The 21,196-nt window shown below is 38.6% G+C and overlaps 1 protein-coding gene across 2 annotated transcripts; it reads right to left on the reverse strand.

Moving 5' to 3' along the window:
* Window positions 1-5,819: 5,819 nt before the first annotated feature.
* Window positions 5,820-18,931, reverse strand: Pcdh18 (protocadherin 18). 2 transcript variants are annotated; one of them, XM_051176894.1, is made up of 4 exons: window positions 15,912-18,931; window positions 15,027-15,115; window positions 14,770-14,933; window positions 5,820-7,680 (listed from the first exon to the last, which is right to left on the reverse strand). In XM_051176894.1, the coding sequence occupies exons 1-4, from the start codon at window positions 18,396-18,398 to the stop codon at window positions 7,013-7,015; spliced, it is 3,408 nt and encodes a 1,135-aa protein (XP_051032851.1). In that variant the 5' UTR covers window positions 18,399-18,931; the 3' UTR covers window positions 5,820-7,012. The 2 variants fall into 2 exon arrangements, with proteins under 2 accessions (XP_051032851.1, XP_051032852.1); XM_051176895.1 differs by having other exon boundaries at window positions 15,027-15,112; window positions 15,912-18,929.
* Between the last annotated feature and the right edge of the window lie 2,265 nt (window positions 18,932-21,196).

Genomic DNA, 21,196 nt, shown 5'->3' on the forward strand with positions numbered 1-21,196 from the left:
ACCTGAATTTTCCACCATGAGCTGGGTGTTATCTTACTCAGAAAATCATGAAGTAGGATACACACAACAGCAATCTATTATGAAATAAAAGTGGTATATATGAGATCAGGCCTGAGTAGGTCCTCAAGACATATGCAAGTTATGTAACAAAGTTGCACAAATGTATGTGGTTTCTACACCCATTACAATGTTAATTTACTGGCATGCATGCACATCCAGCCCAAGGTTTGGCCCTATGAGTGGCTGACTGAGGAAGAAAAGACTAAGGCCTAGTTTTCTGATGGTTCTGCAAGTTATACAGCCACTACCCAGAAGTGGAAAGCTGTATTAAGCACTACAACTCCTTTCAGAGACATCTCTGAAAGGTACTAGAGAACAGAATTATTCAGAGTGCTCATGGTGTCTCTTCACAGCAATAAAAACCCAAACTAAAACATCCTATCTACTTGATTATTGAATTCCTCTTCAGCTAAAGTCACCTTTTGACAAGCATTTGCATGGGATTTAAGTATCTTCACATCCTTCATCCTTTGGAGAGGTTTATCCACATACTTCTTCCACAGATGTCTTTAACAGCAATTTTGCAATCATGTTCTTTTCAATTCAGCCAATTCATTGGCTACGGCTCATGAATCAGTGAACAATCGCACATCTGGCCATTCTTCCTTCCAGACAAAATGCTTGCAACAATAACATAATGAAAAATTCATTTAGTCCAACTTCAAAAATCTATGTAGTCTATGACAATCTCAACAATGTTTGAATGTCCGAAGTTCAAATTCTCTTCTGAGATTCATAAAATCTCTTAACTGTAACATATGCAAAGTAAAAATAAAAAAGGTCATATTTTTCTCACATATAATGGCACAGAATATATGTTACCATTCCAAAATATAGGGAAAGGAACACAGTGAGAAAATTCTGGACCAAAGCAAGACCAAAACCAGCTGGACAAACTAAACTCTATGTCTCCATGTCTGATGTCAAAATGTTCTTCATATCTCCAATTCTGTTGACTACAACACAGTTCTTTTCTCTTGGGTTTGTTCCATCCCTTGTTGGCAGCTGCCCTCAGCAGGTATTACATGACTCTGGCACCTCTATCATCTTGAGTTCTCCAAGGAAATCCAGGCTTCAATATCACAGTTTCACTAAATGAGCTTTCTACTAGGCTTCCATTCAGGGACACATGCCTGGCCTCAGTAGCTTTCTTTAGGCATAGAGACAAATTCCATACCCTTTTCCTTTTTTCTTATCTCTCAAGCCAGAACTACATCGCCAAAAATACCAAGTTCTGCTGCTTACTAGTGCTGGAATAGTATTACTTCATTCAATTATACCTTCACCAACACTGCATAAACTTGGCTGTCTTGGAACTTGCTCTCTAAACCAGGCTGGCCTCACACTCAGAGTTCCACCAGGCTCTGCCTTCCAAGTGCAAGGATTAAAGGTGTGCTCCACCACACCCTACTCAAACTTTTCTTTAATTTCTTTCCATAAATTGGAATATTAGCTGGGTAGGATCTTGCCCTATGATAACTACTCCTTTTATTCCATTTCTTAATCCATTTGTCTCCTAAACCACAGGATTAAGCTATACTCTACTTTCTGGTGCTCTTTTTCTCATCAAAATTTCCTTTTTGGAACTTATCCTGCTCAGTTTGATCCTTTTCATTATAAATCATCATTAGAGTTACTCCTGTTATCCATAAGACAGAATCTATACTAGATTGTTTTGAAATTTCTTCTCTCAACAGAATCAACCCAAAATTCACTTTAGCCTCGGGCAAACTCTTCGGACAAAGACAATAGGCAGCTACTTTCTTTACCAACACATCTCAAGAATAATCTCCAGGCAATGTACTAAAATTCTTCTCTTCTGAAAACTCTTGAGTACATTCCTCAATTCTTCTCCTCTGAAACTTCTTGAGTGCACTCTCCAAAATTCAAATATCTCTTAGCATCTCTGCCTCCCATACATCTACTAGTAGTAGTGCTTAAAGCATTCTACTAATTTCCATTTTCTCATTTGAAATTCTTCCCAGTTGCACCTAGCTTATATCAGGTTGACAAAAATTAGCAGAATCTAACACAATATACATGAAGTTTTGTAGATAAGTTAGGACCTAAAATATTGTTTAACAAAATGGTACACCTTCAAAGAAAAGATCTGCATTGTTTCTGTGTAGAATATGATGTGGTTATCTATTTTCAGCAGCAGAATATACCTTTAATATAACAAGAATGGATCTGGAACTTTTAGAAAGCTTGATTTCATTTAGATAAAAGCACTTTGAAATGTAATGGGGGCTATATTCTTCACCATCCCTTCTTGTAGAGACTGGCTGATACCTGGCACCTCTAGTTCAAATGCCTGCATTCCAGGACCAAGATGCTCAGGGAATGAGGCAACTTCCTTCAAAGCTCTGTTCAAAGGTTTCTTGTCAAGATCATGACTGTGAGAACAATAGAGACATCAAGAGCTTATATTTTTACCCTCCTAAATGTATTCACACTGAAGACTTCATACTTCAATTACTAATGTTATCACACACAGAGAGAGAGAGAGAAAGAGAGAGAGTGAGAGACAGAGAGACATGTATAGTAAAGATCTTTTCTTGATATTGTGTTTTCATTTGCATTCAATTATTATGAAAGTCTAAGATCACTTTTCCCAGTTTTATTCTAAATCACTTAAAAATTATATTTTGGGAAAAATTTTTCTTTTCTTAATATTCAGCTTTGCATACATGTGTTTTCTGACACCCAGGACATATGCTTTAAAGCTTAGAATAAAAACTAAAGTTTGAATCTTTATTTTTGTGAGCTTACTTTTTCACTAAACTAATGAATGAAATGAGTGAAGTTTACTACGAGTAAAAAGTATTAGCTTTGTATTTAAAAAATATGATGCTAATCATATTGATAACAAGGAAACACAATAGAAAATGGTAAGTAAAATCTAGGTGGTTATATGAAAGCTATATTTGGAGATGGGAGCTATAAATGTGGACAGTAGGATATGCTACTAAGAGGGAATACCATTAAAGAAATAAATTGAAGAGATAAAATCTGAGCAGGCAAACAAGAATTAAGAGTATGTTTCAGAAGTCATAAAAAGAAATAAAAAACTATTATTTTAAAACGCCAGAGGATGTTGTATTCCTACTATTTCAGAAGTCAGAAAGTATGGATAGCAATTTTTATTATGTGAGGCCCCCATAAAATATTTTAGCAGATCCTCATGTTGCGTAGGATAGAGTATAGTAAAACAGAGCAAATTAATGGTGATTGTTTACCACCATTTTCACATTTACTCTAGTTTTATCCATACTGTAGGAAACCAGTCCCTATTAATTGTTTCAGAACATATATATTGACCTATGACATCAAAGATATAAATGGAAAATGAAAATAGACTTCAATTAAGATGTTTCAATTACAACAAGCTGTATGTGATATTGAGTAGTTTTGGAAGTGACTCTAAGAATTGAACTGGATCACATGACTGTTTGGTGATCTGATGAACCTAATAAAAATGAAAACTTCAAATTATTCAAACACACAGAATTCATACCCTAACTGTTTACAACTAGTTTGATAACTTATACTTTCACATTGTAAGATACCTTATGAACCCAAAGTAAGTTTTGTTCTATGAATTTAAAGAAATAATTTGGGGTTGGAGAATAATAATTTGGGGCTTAGTGCTTAAAGTACTCACCAGAGGAGCACAAAAATGGAGTTAAATCCACAGAATCCATGTAGCAGGTGGGCATGATGGGCTCCTTTTAATCTTGCATGGTGGAAAGAAACAGGGGACTCTCTGATCAAAATGACTAGCAAGATAAGCAAAATAAGCCATATCAAATAGTTCTGCTTTCACTGAATGATGCTACCTTAATGAATAAAGTAGAACAATAAAGGATGACTCCAGAAAGCAACCTCAGATCTTCACATGCACTTATGAGTGTGTTCCCATACACATGTAAAAATGTATACAGAAACACACATACACAATGGAAAAATAATTAATTCAAAGTCACTATCTCTTTTCAAATGTGTACCCTTTTGAACAGTTTTAAAGCTTCACATAAATCATTAAATCTTTTGTAGTTTGGTTTTAACTTTCTCACAGAATATTCATCACTCAACCAGAGTCTCCTTGATCTTCGATTCTGTGATACCATGTTATTGACATACTGAGTTGGAACAGAAATATCAGGACAGAAAGGAAAGCATACAAATTCATTGCATACTGAGGAACACCTGCTTCAGCTATGTGAGACCATGCCAGGTTTGAGATAACCTTCTCATCAGTGCAATTGCTTCCATATGAAATTGCTTGCTCCTTGCATACTTACACTGTTCTTTGAATTTCAACTCAGCTTTGAAAATCCTCTGACATTAGTAGGAAAAGAATGAAATTGATTCTACTAATAGGACTCTCCCTGTTACTTCAGTAAAACAAGAATTTTAATAATTATATATTAGTAAGTGGTGAGTGTGACTCACAGAAGACAGGAGAATTGACGTAAATGATTAACAGAGTTTTGAGTCATAGCCTGTTAAATACTAAGACAGAAAACAGTGAAGAATAAATCAGGATGTGAATGACCTGTAAAAAGTTGAAGTCCATCCCAGCATTCTGTAGGCACTGGTTACGAGGATTTGTGAAGCAGCATATTAGTAGCTGCACTCTCTTTCTTGGAAGACAATTTCCTTAGTGGGAGCTTGTTATTGAGTAGTATTGAAAAGAATCCACAGGGAGCAAAGGAAATGGGGAATGATAAATAGGTAAGACATCCTTAATTGTCAATTTGTTTGTTTCTAGAGAACTAGGAGAAAGTAGGTAAACCATAGGAGGTCAGAATGGATGAGATGTTAAATCATGGTAAATGCACATGACATCCTGGTATTCAAGAAAATATTACTGTGGAAAGGGATATGAAAATAATCTGAGATCATGCAACAGTCCTCCCTTTCTGTGGGTATGGGAAGAAAGAATAACCAGAGAAGCCAGGAGAACTCAGGGGTTGGACACACAGAATGCCTTATGTGGGAATGTTGTCTTATTTATTTCTCATTATTCAAAATCTCTATTTCTAGTTTTACCTCTTCAGTTACTGCTGATGCTGTGAATTAAGAGCAGTGAAGTTATGAAAGTCTTCTTCAATAATAACATTACTGAAAGAAGGAGGAATTAAAGGAAAGGTATATTTAAATGAGTATAGCATTAGTGACTGTGACCTATTGAAAAAAAAATAAAAAAATAAAAAAATGGACTGTAGTTGCAGTCCCAACTATTGAGGCATATATGCCTTTTGGAAGAGATAATACATTCTATTTAGTGAAGGATTCATTTGTAAATTTAAATATCTTAGTATTAGGCATTCTGTGGTTATCTCAGTGAGACATCAGGTCAATCCCCCGTTGTGATGTCAAGGGGGATATTTTAGCCTCTTGGGAAACCTGTGAATCTATTGTCATATCTTCTTGATCAACTTAGCATTACATGTTCTGAGAAAGAGTTTTGTAATTTGAGCAATATTAAATCTGTTATTTGTGTTTTTGCTTACACTAAATACATTAAAATCATATAATATAAAAGAAGTCCAATCAATTGCTTTCATTCCCATGACTGGTCTCTGACTCATTTCCTTTCCAGTGTGTTTTTGTTAGTTGCCAAGCCACTTGGTTATTCCCTTTCTGTCATTTGATGCCCAATGTTGAATTCCCCCTCAGGGAGTTTTGAGCACAAAAAACATTTAAAACATGAAAGCAGGGTTCTGACTTGTAGACAGTTTCTTAGCTTTGCTTTTAATTTTCCTTTTATTTTCACTGACAGTAAAATTTTCAGAACAGTACAATTAAGATAGTGTATTAATAGAAATAACATTCATAGAAGCTTGAACATAAATGATCATAGTCATAATAAGGATCTTGCGTACCAAGGCATTCCACATTGAAGATAACAGTACAATAAATAAAGTTTCCATTTGTCACACAATAAATCAAACAAAATAGCAGTAACAAAAACGTGACTTTATAAATGTTCATATGCTAAAAATACAAGCAAAACCATGAAAGCATGCACAAGAGACAAAAGCTAAAAGTGAATGATTATAGCCAAAAGAGGCAATGCAGTCGCTACAAATGTTCAAGTATTATGAGAAGACAGGGAGAGATTAAAATAGGAGTTTCCGGTAAATCAAATATGTTTGCTACCTGTGGGGGAGGGTTGGAGTACTGACATATCTGTATTTGTCTGTTAACACTCCATGCTGGTAAATATATAATGTCATTCATTTAGAGTACACATTCCACTTCATTAGATCGTATTTCACATGGCAAGGATCAAATCAGATTCACTGTTTAGTTTAAATTATAAGTAGATATTATTTTGCTACTGGAAAAATGTTCTCAATACCAAGCCAGTGTGATGCTCTACAATGACAGGAGCCATTCACTGGCAGGCAACATGGATGAACACATCATTGCTATGAAGAATTTCTACGTCATTGAATTTATCACAGCTAACAGAAAGCAGTACAAATTAATCATAAAATTGGTTAAATTTTTGTAAATATTGAAAAAGGAGTTGTTGCATTGCTTAATGAAACTAAGAATTACCTAATGCATTAATGGGATTGTTCATAGAGCTTAATTCTGTCCCAATGTAACTAATCTAAACAGTACCTTTGGTTGAAAAGGATATAGATTCAAATAGTGGCTAGTTCTGCATGATTAGGAAAAACATGTTTGTCATGGGAGTAAAAAAATAAAATTTGTCTGTTAAATTACACATAAATATAAGGTACAAATGTATTTTTAAAATACAGATTAAAATAATCACACTTGCATCGTGTACATACGAAAATACAGTATTTAATATTCAATATACACAGACACATTTATGATAAATGCAACTATTTGGCAACGCCAGTTTTTCAGGGGTTTTCCCTCTCCCCTAATTCCACACTCGGAAACACAAAAGCTCAGCCAAAGTCCCCTAGCTCTGACGGACGTCTTGAAGCAGTTTGTTGATCTCAGCCACCAGCTCGCTGGCATCCATGAGTTCGTGTTTCCCATCACTAAGATGATTGAGCACATTGTCAAAATCATCTTCCTCATAGTTTTCAGGGATCTCCTCCATGGCTGGCAGCCACTTAGAAGATGGCTGCACGCTGGAGTGAGTCCCCAGAGGGGTCCCAGAGCTGCTGGTGGGGTTCTGAAAATGTGTGCTGGCTGCCCAGGCCGCGACCCCTTGTGGGTAACCCCCCGTTTTTGCCTGTGCTGGACCCTTTCGACGTTCCAGTGAATTGGAGCGGTCCCCTTCGCTGCATTCAGGATAGGTTTCTAGGGATGCAGGGAGGAGGCGCTGGAACACACTGCTCATTTCAGATAGCAGAGATGATGTGCTAGAGTCCCCCGAGTCCTCATCGCTGGGAGAATCCTTTCCAAAGGTGGAAAAGCTCTTTTTTTTCTCCCCAGATTCTGCAGGCTGGCTGTCATCATCAAGGCCCTGATGTGAGAGCTGCTGCTGAGGCTGCGCTGGGAATTCTTCTCCGGGAATGAACATGTTGCTTCTGTAGTCAGAGGATGGTGAGGGCAGTGGGGGCATCCAGCACTGGTCAGAGTGGCCCAGGACCCTGCACTCCTCTGTGCACAGCCGCATTGCTGAGAACAAACAACACAAGGAGGGCCTGTTATTATACGTAGCATCACTCAAAGCCATGGGAGTGTCATTTTATTCTTAAGGGTAGAAAGAGAAGGTTTCTTACTAATGTCATGATGCCAACCTGTTACTAGCACAGTAGATAAACTAGTTACCATGCTTTATGGACCAGTTCCCATGGTTACTTGTATATCCTCCCATCTATTAAAGGCAAAGGAATAATCATTTTTAGTAGTTTACTGTGAACATAAATCAGATGATTATTTATACATAAACATGGCCCAAAAATCCAAGGCTTTGGTGAGCAAACAAAATATAAAAGTAAGTTGTACAATGACAACAGCAAGAAATAGACTTTGAGGTGGAATCCTTGCTTTGGAATAACACTAGGTAATCTCCTCAACATATCTTTAACTAACCTCCTTGATAATAAACTCTCGACCTGCTTTTTATTTGAATGGAGGCACTTAGAATCTTATTTCTCCAATTATTGTCTTTATCAGTGTCTCCTAAGGATTTTATACATTGTATAATGGCCTATTAATTAAAATAACAAATAACAGTGCAAAGTGTTCTTAATTACTACCTTAGGTATCCTGAGTTGCCCTGTTGAAATACATTAATATTTCATTACATGGAAAAGTCACTGAAAGCTGAAGATTATGAAAGGTTCATTCTTTAGTTGTGTGCCACATATTCTGGTTACATAGTGGCCACATTCCAAAAAAAAAAAAAAAGTACTACAAATGAGAAAAGCAAAAAATAAAAGAGGGGGATCACTAAATTTAGTGTATAGAGCTGCTAAAAATGCATGAATTTTGAGCTATGTAAAAATATGCAGAAACAACCACTTGATCCAGAGAAAACCTCGTCTTTTCAATATCTGTACACTTTTAGACAAATGGCAAAGTTTTAGAAAATGTAAAGGAACTGTCAACACTGGTTTTTACAGCAGTAGCTGCTGAGAGAGGATTTCCAGTTTGGTCATTGCTGAATTTATGACATGCCACACTGCTTGTTACGGGATGAAATCACCTACTATGTGCACCATAGCATCTCTACAGGATGGTCAAGGAGCTGTATAGAGATTGTGGTCACAATATTTTCTGGATGAAAAGTAAGCAGAAAGGAATAAATAATGATTTCCTTTAACTATGTGGAAGTCAGTGCTTTATCACTGACCTTCATGCTAATTCTGGTCTTTAGATCCCTCTGGACCTCTGTTCTTTATAGAAAAAGGGAAAAATTGAGGAACAAAAATGAAAACAAGTGCTGTAAGAGAAGGGACCAGATTATATGAATCCAAGAATTATAAATCGTAAATTGTGAAACAAACAAACAAACAAAACACTGAGAAAAATCTAAGAATCGAGGCAAGGAACCTTTGTTCTTAGAGGACTTAAAGGACTGACTGTGTCATTGTGCTGTGAAGAAAGTCAACCTAACAAACCAGGATGATTTAAAATAAAAACAGTTTCCAATGAGCAACTTCAGGTATTGTGCTGCATTGAAGAGTTTGTCAACACTTGTTTTAACCCATTCTGTGGAGAAAACAGCAAAGAGGAAAAAAAAACAACTGCTATAGATAGCACCTAGGTTTCCCCAGCTGAGAGCAATCACCATGATGATGCCCCCACCTCCAGTCCCTGATTTGTCCTCTTCGTTTCTGAACATGGAAAGAAGATCTGTGTATACTGTCTGACTCCCATCCTGACAGAAGAAAGAACAGAGCTGTGATTGTTGTTCTGGCCCTCAATTTTGGGCCTTTAGGCTTGGGGAAAACTTCCTCACAGCACTGCCTCATTTGGCTTTGATTTCTTTAACAAAGACAAAAATTACCTGGGATTCTAAGGGCCTTGACCATATGTAAGCTTTCTCAATACATGAACACATTGAGCACACGGACAACATGATAATATAACAGCTTGACCCACATGACTAACACAATTATCTTAGGAATGATTGGTAAGAAGTGGATAGCATTTATAGCACAATAGATAAATGAGAATTTAATTAATTGACCTAAAATCCAAAGGAGGTCTGGAGAGATTTCTCCATGGATAGAGTACTTGCTGCACAATCACAAGTACTGCATTTAGGATCCTTAGAACCCTTGGACATGCCAAGTGAATGTAGTGGTTTACCTGAAACTCCTGCCTTGGATAATGAAGACAATGTATTCCCAGAACAAGCCAGCTAGCCAGACCACTGCCATCAATGGACTCTGCATTTGATTGTGTGGTCCTGCCTTGTTGAATAAGATGGACTAGCTATTGTGGATGATTGCAGGTATTATAACAGGACTCTACACACATGGGTACTCACATATAAGCACACTCATCACACATACATATCCACATACATGTAAACATACAGACTCAAATGTACACCACATACATGTTAATAGAAATGGAATAAAAGAAAATTTATGAAGGTAGGCCACAGGAAAGGGTAGCAAAAATGAGGCCATGGTGAGGAAAGGGGAATAATTAAAGGTAAATTGGATGAGAGGAACAGAGGAAAGTATGTTCATTGTTATGGATGTTCTAACCTCAACCTTACTCCTTGATATGTGTGGCTTGGTGTTGAAAATGTTCCATCCCACATGTAAGTATCATGAGAAGCTAAGCAATGTCCATCTTTTCTGCTATTCTTGGGAATGTTTGAACACTCTCTAAGGTGATAGTTTTTATGGTGATAGGAACAGGTAGACATGGGAGGTCTTCTGTGTCATACTTGACTGTGAATTTTATTAGTGTCCTGTACCTTACAAGTATGGTGGAGGAAAGCAGTGCAGTGGGTATAAGAGAAAACTTCAGTCAAGTCAATTAGCTACAGAGGGGCTAGTAGGTTATCCTTGAAGATCCTATCAACTATGGACTGTTTCGGTGCCTCCTTGTCAAAAGGACTACAACCTACTTCTAAGATACATATAACAAATGACATAGAGACTCAGGTAAAGTGGCAAATAAGATGATATTCAGGATATGTTAAGGAAGGAAAAGGAGTAGATGTGAGTGTTGGTATCTCAAAAGGCAGAGTTAATTAAAAATAACAGGTATACCTCACAAAGTGAGTAAAAGGCAGCTTTTCCTGTAGGAGGGGAAGTGTGTGCAAAGCATTGGTGTGCTGTGAGAAGAGAAGCCTCTTTGCCTGTTGCAAAGGATTCAAAACTGACAAAACTGAGATTAAGCCAAGAGTACATTTCATTGGACTTGGAATACAAATCTAATAATTGTGTTCAGCGTTGCTGAGCAACATGAGTCAGGGATTGACTTTGAGCCAAAAGAAAAAAAAAAAAAAAGTGATTTAAATTTTCTGAAAAGTTTGTGAAAAGTGTATGGAGTAAAGATTTGATAGAGGGAGGGGCCAAGGAATGCAGAATATCATCATGCCCAATAGTACAGTAAATCAGCTATAGGAGCCAGCAAAAACACCTAGTAGGAGAACAGAATAGAATAATGAAAAATGAGTATTTGAAGGATTCACAGACGAAAGATGATGAAAAGTAGAGAAACAAAATAAAGTAGAAAAATACTAGGCAGGGGAGACTTTACAACTATCTATGTGCAACATTATACACTGGGAACATGCTTAGTATTGGAGTTCAAACTTGAATGAGGAAGAAAGAAAAGAGCTGACAAACATGAGCCAACAGATAAAATATGCTTGTTTGTTTAGCTGCTCAAAAAAAAAAAAAAAAAAAAAACTACATTTGTGTGGGAATGACCAAAAATGACCCTGTTGGCAAGTCATGCAGAGCAACACAGTCTATATTTGTTCACAAATCAATGCAGAAAAACAGTTGGTATGAGACACTTAAGTCCTAAAAATATACATACTTTAGAAAATTGTGCTGATCTCTGTTAATAATATTCAGATGTGAGCCAACATTTTTCTCTACTTGGGGTATTTCCTGGGTAGATACTTTTGCAAACCACAAGTTTTACAACCTAATGTGCCTGTAGAAGTTGCCAGAATGAATAGGAATCTAGAATGTTGACACAGTGTCACTGCAATGACACTCATGATTAAAAGATGTTTATCTCTGTAGACACTCAGTATGCAGCAATCTGTGCCTTTGAAATATGAAGACAATGGCAGCATCACCAATCACTGTTCATTTCCCTGTTCTCTGTAACTTGAGAATAGCTCAGTCCATGTAGAAACAGGAAGCAACTAAGGCAGTAATGCATCTTCTATGCATTGATATAATTGATAAGAAACACAGATACATGCACACACACACACACACACACACACACACACACAAGGTCTATAATTTTGGACAACTATGTGATACTGATAGAGATAAAGACTGGCAGTTTTCTAGAGTTTATCTTTGCCTACCTACAATTAACACAATCTCTTTATTCTTTAACATTTGTTAATCATTTTTAGTTCAAATAACAGATAATTCTCCTGCCATAAACATATGGAAGACAGTAACTTTGGAAGGAAAAGGGAAAGATAACTCAACTCTGCTTTTTTTCTGAAGAAAATACATATGAGAAGCATTGCAAAGAGGGAAAGCACAATTTTGATTTGAGTGGTTTTCTGGGTTCAATTCCCAGAACTGCAAGTAATGAATGAGTGAATAAATGTTTGAGTATAAAAATAATACACTAATTATTCAAATTATATGATGTTGGAATTGAAAAAGACACCAGATGTTGTTTAGATCCCAAAATGGCAAGGTTATTTTTCTGGAATAGTCCAATTTTTATTGTCTATTTTTATTGTCATGATAAATTAGAATTCCAAAAAATGAACCCTAAGCATTTTAAAATATCTACTGCAATATTGATGTTTTGCCCATGTGTTCCTGTTAAGGAAATAATCTAATCTGAGTAATTCTACTAATTTAGTCTAGGGTTCTATCAGCATTATCATATCATAGAATTATACAAATTCAGCCAGCTACTTCATTATATAAGCCAGAAAAAGAAAAGTAATTGTCTTTGAGCATGTTGTCCTGAGAAACTTCAGAGATTTGTCTTCAAATTGGTCTAAACAATATACAAAATTTAAAATAATAGTTTTCATGGGAAACCATGCAACTATAGGCTGTCATGCACACAGTAGGCCTCAATGCAACTAGATATACTTCCTATACATGTGTCTAGACAGAGATAAAATATCTTTGTATTCACATAACTGAATGAGCAATACTTAGTGTTTGCAGAGAGGCTGGTATAAAATGATAGAAAGCCAAATAAGGGTCTAGGGAGATGTCTCAGAGGGTAAGAACACTTCTGTGCAAGTATGGAAGTATGAGTTTGCCTCTCCAGCACCCATATACAAGCTAGATGTGGCTGCTTGTGCCTGTAACCCTGACATAAGGGGACAAAGGTAGGTATCCTGGAAGCTTGCTGGTCAACTGGCTAGCTGTATCCATGAATTTTTGAAAGAGACATCATATCTCAAGGCAACAAGGCAAAGTGAATAGAGGAAGACCATTGTCTTCTGCCTCCTATATAGGCACAGATGGGCAAATACGTGTGCAGATGTGTGCACTTACACACATGCAGAGAGAGAGAGAGAGAGAGACAGACAGACAGACAAACAGACAGAGACAGAGAGGAGAAGAAGAACAAGCCAGACATTTTATTTAGAAAGAAAACATTTGTTACTTAACTAAGACATAGATTAGTGATTAGGTGGTGTGGAAATTGATTCAGATCTCACCATCTCATTCCTCCAAGAATAGCCTGCCTGCTTGGGGTACATTATTTTAACCTTCATAAGCTTTCAGTTTTCAAAGATGAAAGCATGCATAAATACTAATGTCACTGCCACCACCACAACTAACTCCAATGAGCATAACATCAATGTTTTCAACATGATAAGAGCTTATTCACTGAAATGTGTATAAAGTCAACAACTACCAGTACAGTTCCAGGGTCAAACCCTGGAGCAAAACAAGGCAGGTAAAATACTCTATTTGATCCCAGAGTACTCAGCCTAGACCCAGAGGATACCCTGAGACAGTAGGTAAGGATGCCTACTGATGATTAGCTGCTGCTATCAGGACTCCTATAGCTCATGAGAGCTAAAGTTCTGTTTACTGAATTTCCCCAAATTTCTGGTAAACTCCCTTATGTTTCCTATACTACTGTATCCTTAGATCAAAAGTTCATGTTAGACAGAAGATGGGAGTAGACTATTGTTCTTTTTCTTTATATGTATTGTCAAATGTCAAATGTCATCTTTGAAAACTGAAGCTTATGATGGTTAAAATAATGTACCCCAAGCAGGCAGGCTATTCTTTGATTACAGTCAATGAATTTAGACATGGATAGTCAGAGGAACATCTCTGTGTTCCTAAAGATTGGTTTCTTACTACATCCCCTAACAACAGAACAGCAACTGATGCTCTAAGTATTTGCTTAGTTGGATCAGAGTTCCTACTGCACAATTAGAAGCAAGAATCACTAAGGAAAAACTGGTTCAAAACTTAACAGCATCTCCACACACTTAGCTGTGTGCTTTATAAATTCCCCTCTGGGTTTGTTTTCCTGCTCCATTGCTGTACAGACTCAAAATGAAAAGTGGCATGAAATATGCTCTGCTCACCACTGACAAAGGTACATTCCTTCACCTATTTTTAGTGCTTAAAGTATACCCTTTTTGGTGTATTTAAGTCTCTGATTTTGTGAGTTGGTTCCCATCACAGGAAATTCATCCTCCAAATTACAGTCTAGCTCACCACTGTTCACCAAACAGGCTGTCGGAATACAAACAGCCAACCAGTAATTTTCTAGAGTTGCTTAGGGGATGCCCTATGGCACTGCTGCACAAGACAGAAAGAGGAGGGTAGAAGTCTCCTTTTCTTCTGTGTTCTTATACCTCCTTTACTTTTTAAGCCCCCATATTTCTTACTTCCCTACCAACTGCTTATTGTGGACTTTGAGAAGAAAACAAAAATGCAAGTGTCTCATGCTTGTTCACTGTTCATAGTGGGCAGATGACATCTACTTTAGTGCAAAGGAAAAAGACAGCAGAATTAGAAGCATGAGAGAAGGTGTCCATCATCCTGGTGCTGTAGTAGCTGTAAAAAAAAATACATTTAGCTATCATTTCCCTCTTACCTGCTGGAATTCTTCCATCTGTGAGAAAGAGGTCACTGAATCCTTCCCCCAGCAGCCTATCTATTGGAGAATCTCGCCCCAAATCATAATCACTGTCTCCTGCTTCACTGTCTCCACGGCCACTGTCTTTCAAGCTAAATTTATCCATGTCTTGAAGGGCATATCTAGAAAGATCAGTGAAATGAAAAAGCACAATTTTATTTTTCAGCATTTAAGCTACTTGAGACTTAAGAGCTTACACAGAGGATAATTCATACCTATAGCTCCTGGAATATTTGTTTCCTCGAAAACTTGGCCTTGGCTGATATTGCCCCTGATGAAGCATGGAGAGAAGCTGGGAGACCTGCTGGAAACCAAAGAGACAGAACTGATTTCTGATGGGAGGAAAAAATAAACCTCATGCATTCACGTGCATTAAGCAAGGGAAAGGAGAGGCTTGTTATTACACGCCAAGCTCATCATTTCTCTATGTCAGTGATTTACGTAGGCTAGACTGTGCAGAAAGTGCACCAGCCAGGAAAGAAACACAGCTAAAATAGATTGCAGGGAGAATTGGATAATCTCAAAACACAGCTGAGTTGCTCATTCTTGAAAGACTTCCTTTTAAATAACTGCCTTCTTTTACAGTTCAGATAAAATGGTCAGACATTTAAGAAAAATACTCCAAAGAAACCCAGTAAAATAAACTGTTAACAATGCCAGAAAACTCTTCAAAGTTTTGCAAGGACAGCATGCCCTGGAATGAGATTCCTGAAACCCAGGATGTTGATTTTTTTTTTTTCAGAAGAGATTTTAACATTGAGAATATGTGGGTCCCTTTAGTTTTTTTTTAATTTTTTAATTTTTTTTCCTTTTTATCTCCCAGCGTTTTACTCTGAGAAGTGAAGGGACTCTGATTAGACAGTCCAGTGTGAGCTTCATATTTATTCTCTTACATCACACATATTACATGCAAGTGAATTATTTATAAAAACTAGAAAAGTGTGATGAAGTGCATACCTGTGATAGATACACACTGTGATTTGAGTCCTACTGGAACTGGGTTTTGTTACTTATCAATGATAGTCTTAAAGGTGCAATTACTGCTCAGCCCCTGAGCACTAACTGATGGCTTTACCAGGTGATGTAGTTTATGATCTTACCTCAACAGCAGGAGTGGCGTGGGTGAGCTCTAATGAGAAATTCTCTGGCACGTGGTTTGATGAGATGGTCACCAAACTGTTGAGTGACTGGTGACTGTTGTGACTCTGACGGCTGCCCATTTGTCCCCGTTCCATAGTTGGAGATGAAGATGGAGAGGATCTGTGATGAGATCTGATGGGCAGTGTGCCATTAATGGTAGGCACTAGTGTTATGTCCCCTTTGTGAATCTGCCTGGATGGTCTTTTGGGGTGATGCTGGTAAGTGGATTCTGCCACCCTGCAGTTGTAGGACCTAGTGTCTTTCTTTTCTCGATTACACCTTGTTGCAAAGAGTACCATAATAACCAATAACACTGCGCAAATTGCTCCTAAGGAAATAATTATGATCATGGACACATCCAAGGATGAATGGCTGACAGAAGTCATGGCTGTGCTTGTCACAGATTCTGCATAGTCAAAGATCATGCACTTCAGAAGGACTTTGGTATGCAGAGGAGGATTGCCTTTGTCCTGGATGATAACTGAGAGTGGCCATTCAGTGGAGGGAATGGATTCCATGCTGACATTAGTGTGAATGTCACATGACCTGGGATCCATGATGAAGATGTTCTCCTCATTACCTGCTACTATGGAGCAGGTGAGTTCAGCATTTGCACCAGAGTCTCTGTCAATCGCCCTTATTCTTGTGACATGAAAGCCACTTTCAGCTCCCTTGGGGATGGAGATCTCTGCAGTATTATTGTGCATTGCAGGCCCAATAACCACAGGGTTGTTGTCATTTTCATCAATGATGGTCAGAACAACTGTCGTGTTGCTTACAAGCTGTTTCTGACTGCCCCCATCCCTTGCCTCCACCACAAAAGTGATCTGACTCACTTCTTCATGATCGAAGATCCTGAGGGCATAGATGGCGCCATTAGAAGGATCAATGGTTACATATGTGGTAATGGAACTTCCCAAGACAAAACTCTCCAAAATGGTGTATGTCACATGTCCATTTTCACCAAGATCTGGATCTGTGGCTGTCACTGTTGTGATATACGCCCCTGGAGAGTTATTCTCAGAGATGACAAATTCATAGCGGCTCCTCTGGAAGCGAGGTGGATTGTCATTTATGTCATTGATTTGAACAGTAAAATGTTTTACTGAAGAGAGGCTGGGTGTCCCCTTGTCCTCAGCAATCACAGTCAAACTATACTCAGATCTCTTTTCTCTATCCAACGTGGCATTGGTCAAGATTAAGTAGTTGTTTTCATATGTCTTCTGAAGTTTAAAATGTCCATGCCCATGAAGCTTACATATTATTTCACCATTCAGCCCAGAGTCCTTGTCTTGAACCCTGACAATAGCAACAAATGTATCTATGGGATCCCCTTCAAAAACATAAGATATTTCTTCTTTTCCAGGGGACATAAGGTTTATGCTAATTTCAGGTTTATTGTCATTGACATCCACAACCTTAATTATAATTTTGCAATGAGCAGGAATGGAATTGGGACCCAAATCTTGGGCCTGAACATCAATCTCATAAGACTTGGTGACTTCGTAATCCACTGGCTTGAAAAGAGTCAAATGTCCTCTTTCTGAGTCGATCTTGAAAGTCTCTATAATTTTGGGAGACACATGACTGCTGAAAGAATACACAATTTTCCCATTAGCGCCCTCATCTGGATCGGTGGCATTTAGATCCAGGAGCAAGGTTCCAACTGGGGAGTTTTCTAAGAGTTGTATTGTGTAAGAGGGCTCTTCAAATGCAGGGCTGTTGTCGTTGGAATCCGAAATGCTTATTTTCAGAACAGAGGAGCCAGACCTCTGGGGCACTCCCATGTCAGAAGCGGTGAGCTGAAGTTCGTAGCTCGCCTTCAGCTCGCGATCCAACTCCTTCACCACTATGAGTTCAGCGTACTTAGCCCCATCTGTCCTGGTCCTTACTTCGATACTGAAAAAATCATTGGCGGAGAGCGAGTAGGTGTGGAGGGAATTTTCCCCAACATCTGGATCGAACGCACTGTCCAGCGGGATGCGAGTCCCGACTGCCGCACTCTCCGATATCTCAATGGGAATGACGGGTCTTGAGAATTGAGGGGAATTGTCATTAATGTCCAGCACGTCCACTTCAATATGGAACAGCTGCAAATGCTCGGTGGGCAGAGTGAGCACATCAAACTCTATTGAACAGTTCAAGTTTTTTTGGCATAGTTGCTCGCGGTCGATTTTAGCCCCTATGCTGATTTCTCCGGTGTTCTCATTTACCACCAGGAGAGGAGAATTCCCCCTTGGCATGGCTCGAAAACGAACGGCAGAAGGGTTCGGTAGCTTCAATAAAACGTCAGCCACATCTTCTGATAGTCTAGCAATTACCGATCCGACCCTCTGCTCTTCATAAATCCTGTATTTCAGATTCTTACTCAGGACATCGTGGCTGAAAAATGCCATCAGAAGTGCAAGTGCGAATCTAAAGTGCATTTTAGTATTCATTTGGTGCATTGGTCAGTCCCCAGATTCCCTTCCCAGGGCGAGTTAGCACAGCCCAGCAATCCCTTCAACTTCCTCCCCGCCACTCAGAGCTCTAAGCCACATCAGGTCTTGCGACTTGAAAGCGACTCTTAATCACACAGCAATTAACAGCTCACAAACTTCAGTTTTCATACACACCGTGTGGCGACTTCTGGACAGGAGCATGAAGTCTCCTCCTGGTGAGGGTGGCCACCAGTCCTCCTGGCTGGGAGCAGCTTGTCACCTCGGCCTGGCTCCCAGCATGGACTCGGTCCCCGTCTATTGCAGGGTGCTGGCGGAGTCTGCCTTGTGTCTTTCCCGGGCGATTCTTGATTTTTTTTTTTTTTTTTTTTTTTTTTTTTTTCCTTTCTCTGTTCGACTGCAGACTAAACACCCGTGATTGCTGACTCCAGTCTGAAAATCTCTACAACTTCACTTCAACTCAGACAAAGCTCTTTGCCTGGCGTGTGTTGAATCGCTTCCAGCCAATCAGCGAGCTTCCAAATCCGAAGCTGCTGGAGTCACCGGAGCGAGGGAGGGCGCGCGTGGAGGGTGGGAGCAGGAGGGTGGCGGGCGCAGGCTGAGGACAGGCGGGGGCGCGGGAGCGCGGCCGGGGGTGGGGTTCAGCCCTCCCCAACCCTCCTCCACCCTCCATCCACTTTCTCCAAGCGTGCCACGACAAAGGGGAGACAAATTGCAGCAGGAAAGGGAGGTGGGGGTGGGGGACAGGGAGGAGAGAAAGAGGAAAAAGAAAGCAAGAAAAAACTTTAAATCAACTTCTGGTATTTATATGGCACTGAATAGTTCTTGTTTTCTTAATTGACTTTTTCTTGTGCCACAAACATGTAATCATCTGCTTTTCGGCGTTTCTTAAATGCTGGTTTTACTTAAAATACCTCCAAGTGTATTTTGTCGGTGAAGGAATTTAATAAAATGGGGAAACTTGCTTCTAATTATGCACTTCCCCTCCCCCTCGGCAAATACTTGGGTCTTGGGTCTTTTTTCCTCCAAGGAGAACACAAGCCGATTTTCTTGGAGCTCTGTTTTAAAGAACAGCCCAAGTGGAGAGGTTTCATTTTCTGTTTTCTTTCATCTTTACTCTTTGAAGATAAGAAAGGGGCTATCTTACCCTCCTGATTCCTCTTAATTAGCAAGATTTAAAGGAACACCTCAGAATTTGGAACTAATTAACAAAGTAATTCTACCTTATTTCAGCCCTTTCTTTTGTTTGAGCAAAATTGTTTCTCATATTTCTTTGTCTTGCACTTAAAAAAAAATCCAATTTTTCTTGGGTAAAATTGGTAGCTTTCGCCTCGTGAATTCTACGAATAGAGTACTATCTTTAATGAGTTTTCACAATGAAGACTGAGGAGACATGGACTCAATAGATTACAAGTCAAATTTTTATAATATATACATTATTTATGGAAACAGTTTCCAGATACGTATTTAATAAAAAAAAAATCCAAAGGTTGTTTACACTGAGAAATAAAATGCCTGAGCTGAAAATTGCATTTTGTGTGCATCAGAGTGCTGGAGATATCTCAGGAGCTTGGTGCTGTATCCAGGTCACAGAGTTGATATGGTATTCTTATTTGAAAATATGATTATTTATGATGTTCCTTCTGCTCTAAGGCGCCTTTTAAGTTTATCGCTGTAGCTCCATTCTTGCGCGCCCTCCCCCCACCTTTTGCATTATTCCTCAGCAGTCTTCAGCTACTTGCATATTCCCTGCTTCACAGAATTTCCCTGTAACTTATTTTCCATTTATTTACTCTCCCACTCTATTTTGCCCCCAGAAACACATTTTATAAAAAGTAATTTTCCAATTTTTCCACTTTGCTTACTCTCAGCAGAACTCTGTTAAAATCCCTGAGAAGGTTCTTCCCAAAGAAGGAATCAGAGTCCCAGCCCGAACTCTCCTTCATTTTAGGCATTCAAATGCATTTTATAAGCCATTGTCTCCTCCCCACCCACCCGAAACCAGTGCTGTGTGGCAAATTGTGGAGAATAGGAATGCCCATAATGAATGCGTTTATTGCTGGGTCACGCTGATGAACACTCTGGCCTCATGAATAACACCATTTTACAAGTTTGCAACCCTTTCAAATTGCTGATCCCCAAATCCTATAGACAAACTCTGAAAACCACCACAAGCAACTGGGCCTTTAGAAACCTACAGCCATCTGGCCTAGATTGCTAACAATCTGAGCCAATAATTATATCAGTTGAAGGTTTAGTGAACCCCTATGTAAAAGCCAAATAAGCAAAGAAAGGAATTATTGACTATTTAAAGTTGGGGTTAGAATTCCAAAGTAATCTAATTCTGCCAGTTTGAGGACAGTTTTCTTTGTGAATGGGATAAGCATACCCCCAAAACTCAAGCCTTGGGTTTAAATACCCGAATTTACAAAATATACCTTCCCCTTTGCTTAGAACTCAGTGCTTTAGAAAATCTTTCTCTTACTTCTGACAGTATGCTTGCACACAAATATTATGAAAATGACTTCAATGCCATTCCCCAAGGTATTTAGCAAAATTGCTATGTGAAATGTAGAGATGTGGCCATGAAGAACGCTAATGATCTCGGAATCATCTCATAGAAAATGGGTCTTTTCACTTAGAGCAGTATAGGCACCAAATATGATTTCATTTTCATGTGTTTTCCTGAGTGGTTTACATATCTACTTGATAATGTATTCTTTTTATTGATTTTTTTTCTCCTATGGTACTTTGAACAGAACCCAGGGTCTATGGGACATGGTAGCTTATACCTTTAATGTAAGCAC

This window comes from Phodopus roborovskii, unplaced genomic scaffold (assembly GCF_943737965.1).
Source record: "Phodopus roborovskii unplaced genomic scaffold, PHOROB, whole genome shotgun sequence".
Classification (NCBI taxonomy): domain Eukaryota; kingdom Metazoa; phylum Chordata; class Mammalia; order Rodentia; family Cricetidae; genus Phodopus; species Phodopus roborovskii.